This window comes from Amia ocellicauda, chromosome 2, assembly GCF_036373705.1.
Source record: "Amia ocellicauda isolate fAmiCal2 chromosome 2, fAmiCal2.hap1, whole genome shotgun sequence".
Taxonomy (NCBI): Eukaryota; Metazoa; Chordata; class Actinopteri; order Amiiformes; family Amiidae; genus Amia; species Amia ocellicauda.
This window is the reverse complement of record NC_089851.1, coordinates 31,474,110-31,482,664: the sequence shown is the minus strand read 5'-3', so window position 1 is coordinate 31,482,664 and position 8,555 is coordinate 31,474,110. Positions and strand designations below refer to the sequence as shown.

Below are 8,555 nucleotides of genomic sequence, written 5' to 3'. Positions count from 1 at the left end.
GATAGAAAGATTGATGACTGTTGATGTGCAAAGTTAATTCTGCAAACAGTGAAATAGTTGGGATTTAGCATGACTCTCAGATGATTTGAAATTTAAAGTATCATACAGACATTAACAACAAATCACAGGAAAATGTTAGTTTGTTCTTTTATGTTTAGCAGACTATTTTTTTATTTTGAGTTGCATGGCTGTGTAGGTTTCAATACATTACTACAGAGACTTCAGGGCATTTAACTTTCAATAGTAACTGTAGACATCTGCTTCTAATGCACACTAAACTGTTAGAACCATTATCTTTTGTTATGCCTATTTAAAATCTGGAGCGAGATCAGAAAAAAAAACTTGGGTGGGTGATAGGAAAGTCACAATAATAAATACAAAACAAGCACTGATGGAAAAGAAAGTGTAAAATTCTATTTGACAAATGACAGCATTTTGGTTGTGCGCAGTTGCTTGTCTTTTAGTTTTGAGTGAGGATAGTAAACACACTGGCCAATAAATGATTGCAATGGAGGTTGTACAGAGCAGTATAGCAGTATTTTTAGCATAAAGCAAACGTACAGAAAACACATACTGGAATTAAAGATTATTTGAGCTACTTACAAGCAGTCAGTGGAGCATTTTAGTACTAATTCTCTGTCTAATTATATTTTGAAAAAACACAGTGGTGCAAAAATCTATTTTTTACATTCCAAAACATGTACTGTCTTGCTTTCTGTGTATCTAGGTCACACATGGGTAGTTGTGTTTTAGTTTCTTTTGATCATAGCAACCACCCTGTTCACGTCTGACAGAATATCCAGTGATGTGGAGATTTCTGTGTGACTCCCATGAATGTCCCATATGCTCACTATGAAACATGAAACATTTCTATCCTGATGGGAGTGGTCTCTTCCAGGATGACAATGCCCACATCCACAGGGCACGAGGGCTCACTGAATGGTTTGATGAGTATGAAAATGATGTGAATCATATGCTATGGCCTTCACAGTCACCAGATCTCAACCCAATTGAACACCTAAGGGAGATTTTGGACCGACGTGTTAGACAGCGCTCTCCACCACCATCATCAAAACACCAAATGAGGGAATATCTTTTGGAAGAAGAGTCCAGAGACTTGTAGAATCTGTGCCAAGAACATTGAAGCTGTTCTGGAGGCTCGTGGTGCCCAACACCTTACTGAGACACTTTCCTTTAATTTGTTATGGGTCTGTATATATATACACCGATCAGCCATAACATTATGACCACCTGCCTAATATTGTGGTTTTGCCGCCAAAACAGCCCTGACCCGTTGTGGCATGGACTCCACTAGACCTCTGAAGGTGTGCTGTGGTATCTGGCAAGTCCTGTAAGTTGTGAGGTGGGGCCTCCATGGATCGGACTTGTTGTCCAGCACATCCCACAGATGCTCGATTGGATTGAGATCTGGGGAATTTGGAGGCCAAGTCAACACCTTGAACTCGTGATTCATCAGACCAGGCCACCTCCTTCCATTGCTCCATGGTCCAGTTCTGATGCTCACGTGCCCATTGTAGGCGCTTTCGGCAGTGGACAGGGGTCAGCATGGGCACCCTGACTGGTCTACTACAGTAGAACTACAGTAGCTCGTCTGTTGGATCGGACCACACGGGCCAGCCTTCGCTCCCCACGTGCATCAATGAGCCTCGGCCGCCCATGACCCTGTTGCCGGTTCACCGCTTTACCTTCCTTGGACCAGTTTTGATAGGTACTGACCACTGCAGACCGGAAACACCCCACAAGAGCTGCAGTTTTGGAGATGCTCTGACCCAGTCTTCTAGCCATCACAATTTGGCCCTTGTCAAAGTTGCTCAGATCCTTACACTTGCCAATTTTTCCTGCTTCTAACACATCAACAAAATGTTCACTTGCTGCCTAATATATCCCACCCACTGACAGGTGCCACAAGATTATCAGTGTTATTCACTTCACGTGTCAGTGGTCATAATTTTATGGCTGATCGGTGTATACACACACACTGTGTACAGGTGAGCAATGAAATATGGTACATGTACCAATATGAACATAGGGAACATGTAAACTTCATATTTCCATTCTGAATACTGATCAGCTTCATGAAGCTTCACTGCCCCATTGTGTATCCTGTCATTGCCTTTTTGATTTATGATTACACTTTATGTTTGTTCTTTGGAGTCTTCTTTGTTGTTCTTTGGGGTGGGGGGAGTTTTCAATGCTTTTTTTTGTGCCTGTAGGAATTTTTCCACATATCTACAAACCATACTCCACATTGTTAATATGATAAAAGTTTTGATTGTGGAAAAAACAACAACATTAGAAATATAAAACTGAATTATCATAATTGGGTAAGTCTCCACCCCCCTGAATTAATACTTGTTGGAACTACTTGGCTGCAGATCTCAACACTTCACACATCTAGATTAGGCAGTATTTGACCATTTTTCTTTACAAAACTATTCAAGCTCTGTCAAATTCCTTGGGGAGCGCTGATGGACAGCAAACTTCAAGTCATGCCATAAATTGTTGTTTGGATTTCGGTCAGGGCTCTGACTGGGCCATTCAAGGACATTTACCTTTTTGTTCCTTTGCCACTGCAGTTTAGCTTTGGCTGTGTGCTTTGGGTCCTTATCATTCTGAAACGTGAACTTCTGTCTCAATTTTAACTTTCTTGCATAGGGCAGCAGGTTTTCCTCAATTACTTTTCTGTGCTTTGCTCCATTCATTTTCCCTTCTATCCCCAATCCCTGCTTCTGAGAAACATCCCCATAACATGATGTTGCCACCACCACACTTCACAGTAGGGATGGTGTTCTTTGGCTCTGAGTTGGGTTTGTACCAAACATAACGCTTTGGATTTAGGCCAACAAGTTCCAATACCACTTACTTTCATCAGACCACAAAATGTTATGCTACATGGCTACATCTCCTGAGTTTGTGATTTTGTTTTTTTGTGGCATACTTCAAACTGGATTCAAGGTGGGCTTGAGTACCATACAGGTCAGGCTTGTGGAGTGCTTGGGATATTGTAGTCAGATGCACACTTTGACCAGTCTTGGCCATAAAATCCTGTAGCTCTTGCAAAGCTGGTAGTCTCTCTGATCAGTCACCTTCTTCCTCAGTCATCCAGTTTAGAGGGATGACCAGATCTAGGCAAGAGCTAGGGGTGCCTTACACCTTCAACTTGTTAATAATCATCTTGACCGTGCTCCAGGCAATATGCAAGGTCTGTTTTTATATATTGCTATTACAAAGGTGGTGGACACTTATCCAACCTAACCATTTCAGTTTCACACATTTTCTACAAATTTCAACAATATTTTAATTTGGAAGTTGTGGGTTAGGATTGGTAGACACGTTTTTAAATATATGTTTAACTAAGTCTTAATTATTTTTTTATAAACCTACGATCAACTGCAAAGCTATGTGCCGGTATTTAACTTGATGCACGGAAGAGTGAACTTCAGCCTCATCTTCAACTTGCTACTCAAACTACACCACTCCTATTTTCACTATCATTACTTTTTGTTAAGTCTCAACTACAGTTAGTCTGGGATATGTAGTTCATTTCAGTCGAAGAGCGTATGCATGACCAACCCCCAAACCGTGGAAGAACTGCAGCTCCCAAGGTGCACTGCGCACAGCTGACTTTCTGGTGAAGAGTAAGAGACTGGCAGCCAGCACAGACTACCCAAGGCAATCGTACTGAATGATATTTATTATATTAAAAAGACTGTGTAAAACGGAGCAAATCGACGTTGCCTTTTAAATCTGTGCCACCGCGTTGCTGAATTCCTCACTGACAATGGGAAATGGAATAAATAAGGTATTTATTTTATATCCATTGTTTTAAGAAATTGCTACTAAGTTTAGTGTTAAAATCTATACTGTAGGAAACGGGTAGTTTTCTTTTTCGTGAGTAAAGTTGGAAGTTAAAATTCATATTCGTATTTTCATGTTTTTTACAAGATGTCATACCAGAAGACAATGACTTGCGATATATTTTGCACTTTTTCCGGTTGTTATTTTTTATTCATTACTTATGTAGATATGCATGCATATTTAATACCAGGATAATAGACATGTACAGAAATGCAAGGTGCACCTTTTCCTTTTATTCACCCCTCCTGTAACAATCCTGTAATCCTGACCGAAAATGATGTACTATTGCAATGAGGCAGCTAATATTGCAGCTACTCTGTAATCTAGTAATTTAGTTGTCACAGACACCCACACACTTAGTGTCTGTGTGGTGGGCTGTAAGCAACAACATGTTTGCCTGTTTATGTGTGCATTACCCTTTTGTATTTTCTTTCGTTGTTTTCTCTCGGTCTCATCACATCTTGTTTTGAGGGGGATAAGAAAGTTTTAATGAGACGGTTGTTCTTGGCTGTACTGTTGTCATAGAAGGAAAATCCACGAAGTAGGAAGAACAAGATGACATTATTGTGCAGTTCAGGTCTGATTTACAATCTATGCAAGTGTCAAGATGAAGGGGGTTGTTTTTGCTAACATTATTATATTAGCATTGATGCTATTGCAGCTCTGTTACAGGTTACTAAGGCCAAATTACACATTAGCAATAAAGATTTTCTGTAATGCAGGACTACCAGTGAAAATGTGATTTCAAAGACATTGCAAGGAGGGTTTACAATTCATCAGGGCTAAACACACTCCTCATTTCTCATAGTGGACACCCTTGATAAATGTTTATCTGTATGTTAATTTGTAGTATTTTGCATATAGTTATCAAAGGCACTGTTTAAAATGATACACAGGCTGTCTGATTTGAGTACTCTTTATTAATGTTTGCCTGTTAAACCTAGTACTGATAGGTTCAGTTGAGCAAACTGTCTTTTGACTTAAACTATATTACACTTGCAATGGTGGAAAAACAATGAGCACATGTATTTAATATAGTGTTAGATTAACCAGTGCTCTGATGACAGTTGGGCAGCAGTGTTTGCTTCAGAAAGCTTACTACAAGAGATTGGAGGGCAGATAAGCCAATTCCTTCCAGCTTCTTGAGAGTCTCTTCAAATGATCTGTACATGCATACAGCAAAATGGAGTTGCCATTGTTTTCTGGAAGTAGGCAGCAGCATTGCTGGGTAATGTTGATTAGATATCAGAAATCCTCTGGATAGAACTGATGTATGTAGCAGCATCCAATGGTTGAATTCAGGCAACTGGTCCACTGTCATACCCTTGTAGGCCTCGTACTAGCTTTGTATTTCTGTCAAATGCTTTTCAGGGAGGGACAGGCCTGCTGAACTGTTGATTTCAACGCCACAGCGCAGACTGACAGTCTTTTCTGCTGTCTTTCATTTGAGATTCTGATCAGTTGTTTCACAAGCAATTGCTGGTTTGCTTCCATTTTCCGTGTTGATCCCTATTTTATTGCAACAATTGTTTGCTCAATTCCTCCTGTTGGATATAGTTTACCCATGCAACTGCCATGCCTTCTACACCCTTTAGGCGTTCACTTTAGAAATCTGTATGATGGTCATTGTTCATGCAATGTTTGTGTCAGCTTGGCATGCACCAACAACAAAGCCCATGTGCAATGCTGATACATTCAGAAACACACATACAGATGTAAATCTGTTTATTTACATACTCAGATCTATTCAGTATTACCATGGTCATTATAAAAAGAAACCCCACCTCACTTGCTAGCTTCCAGAATGGAAATATGAATATAAAAGAAAGACACAAGGAGATTTATGGAGATAAGCTGAAAGAACATTAGTTTTATTCCGTTTGGTTCCGTTTTGACATAGACTTGTTCTCTTAGTGCTCCATTATATAATACAGTGTCTATCTCTGTTTGTTTGGAGTGTTTAATAATTAGTCACAGCAATCGATAAAGCAATTGATTTCACAGAACATGAAAGGCTAATGCAAGCTACACTAATGCATCTGCAAAGAGGTCTTCTCTTTTTACAATGAATGGTGTTGAACAGAAAAAACAAGCAAGCAAAGAGAAGTAATAGGCTACTATATATACACATATCAGAGACAAAGAGGATGATTTTAATTTTTTCCTTTATACCCTCTGACACTCAAAACCACAATTGTTCATCAGCATGCTTCACCACTACAATTCCAGCACTAATGCAGGAGGGATGATAATTTTCATCTTTCGATTAGGCAAACGGGCGATACTGAAGTGTCTGCTGCTTTTCACACTGCCTGTCCTCTCGTGCAAACAGCACAGCTACGGCACTGCGGCGAGTGCGCGTGCAGTTGTCCCTGTCAGCACTGCAGGCTCTCGGGCAGGCGCACGAGTTACTGTTGCGGGGAAAACTGGGGAAATCCTGGCTGACTCTAGCCTATCCAACCCCAGCAATGCACGGCCCAGCGTGTGGGATTTCCAGTGGGGGGCATCCAGGTTACAGTCAGCTTTGATGTAGTCCAGATTGTAACCTGTGTGCAGGAATTGTTAATAGAGTATTTGTAGTCATTTTAAATAATAAAGCTAAATGTAGTGACATGGTCTTTTGTAAACTTGCCATTGCTTTTCACGATGTGTTATGAACAACTTTAATAAAACCAAATTATTCAGGTGTACCTGTCAAAGCTTACTCTTGCAGACACTGAGAATGACCTGCTTTTGGAGAGAGTGTGTAACTAATTGCACATGTGCTTGCATTAGTCTTGCCTCTCTGCAACATGATAATAATGGGAGTTGTATTGTGCAGTACATCCTCTCTCTGGGTGACTGTGATCAGCTTGCTGCCTTTGTATTTCTTGGATTGGTTCCCACTCTGATAGCCATTGTTTTAGATTGCCTTGACATTATATATAGAAACTCCTCTATGTACTTGCATCTTGGATTATGATGGCTTACCCTCTGCTGAGTTCTTATCATATTTTGTCACAGGACAGCAGTGTTTAAGGAGGGTGTCAGTGTAAGATAAACATGAACTCATGGGGCGGCTTATGCCTCATGGAAAGTCTCACATTCAAGGTCATTCATATCAGTCACTTTGCCATGTCAGCCTGTTAGAGACACTAACTGGATGAGATGCTGCAAATTTGGTCTCCAGATCAGCCTTTTGAGTAACCCTTTATATTATGCACTGTACAATCAGAATCTAATGCATCTCATTTAATGGAATTAAACACATTAGACAGCACTTGGAAGTGGGAATATTTAAATACATTGATCTTAAAAGGGTAGTTTAAATGTAAACTTCATGTTTTAATTGTTGAACAGTTTATAGTTTTGCTGATTGCCAGGAGGTGTACAGTTCAAGCACACTGGGATAGTATAAACCTTAAATTCAAAATGTATTTATACTTTTCATTTTCATTGAGGACATAAAATCAAGATATATTTTGGTGAAGTAGGCTACCACGTAAATATATTTTTTCCCCTGTACACTTCCTTACTTTTAAAAGGACTTTTATGAAGCAATTTTAACTGGAATTTTTAGTTGACATAAGAACATAAGAGATTACAAACGAGGAGGCCATTTGACCCATCATGCTCGTTTGGTGTCCATTAACTAAGTGATCCAAGGATCCTATCCAGATCCTATTTTTAAATGTTCCCAAATTTTCAGCTTCAACCACATCGCTGGGGAGTTTGTTCCAGATTGTGACGACTCTCTATGTGAAGAAGTGTCTCCTGTTTTCTGTCTTGAATGCCTTGAAGCCCAATTTCCATTTGTGTCCCCGGGTGCGTGTGTCCCTGCTGATCTGGAAAAGCTCCTCTGGTTTGATGTGGTCCATGCCTTTCATGATTTTGAAGAGTTGAATCAAGTCCTCACATAGTCTGGATGAAAAGATTCAGTTCTCTCAGTCTCTCAGTAGGACATTCCCTTCAGACCTGGAATAAGTCTGGTTGCTCTCCTCTGAACTGCCTCTAGAGCAGCGATATCCTTCTTGAAGTGTGGAGCCCAGAACTGCACACAGTATCCAGATGAGCTCTAACTAGTGCATTGTACAGTCTGAACATCACTGCCCTTGTTCTAAATTCTACACTTTTGACAATATACCCTAACATCCTGTTGCCTTTTTTATTGCTTCCCCACACTGTTTGGATGGAGAAAGTGAGGAGTCCACATAGACTCCTAGGTCTTTCTCATGCGCTACTTCATCTAGTTCTATTCCTCACATAGTGTAATTATAGTGGACATTTTTGTTACCTGCATGTAATACCTTGCACTTGTCCACAATGAATTTCATCTGCCAGGTGTCGGCCCACAACTGAATGTTATCGAAGGCCCTTTCAATAACCTGAGCTGTCGAGATTGTATCTGCTCAGCCACCTATTTAAGACTCACCTGCAAATTTGACAAGTTTGCTAACTATCCCAGAGTCCAGATCATTAATATAGATTAGAAAAAGCAAAGGTCCTAGTACTGATCCCTGTGGAACTCCACTAACAACCTCGCTCCAGTTAGAAGTGACTCCTCTATTCGACACCCTTTGTTTCCTATACACATCAACCAGTTCATAACCCATCTACTTACATTACCCTGAATGCCTACAGCTTCCAATTTGAGGATCAGTCTTTGGTGTGGAACCTTATCAAAGCTTTTTGAAAAT

At 40.2% G+C, this 8,555-nt stretch overlaps 1 protein-coding gene across 1 annotated transcript in view; it reads left to right on the top strand.

The window, feature by feature from the left end:
- Window positions 1–3,635: 3,635 nt before the first annotated feature.
- dusp22b (dual specificity phosphatase 22b) overlaps window positions 3,636–8,555 on the top strand; it is a 48,350-nt gene continuing 43,430 nt past the window's right edge. The window contains exon 1 of the mRNA XM_066722810.1: window positions 3,636–3,823. Coding sequence (XP_066578907.1) covers window positions 3,803–3,823 — 21 coding nt within the window. The 5' untranslated portion in view covers window positions 3,636–3,802. The remainder of the gene's footprint in view (window positions 3,824–8,555) is intronic.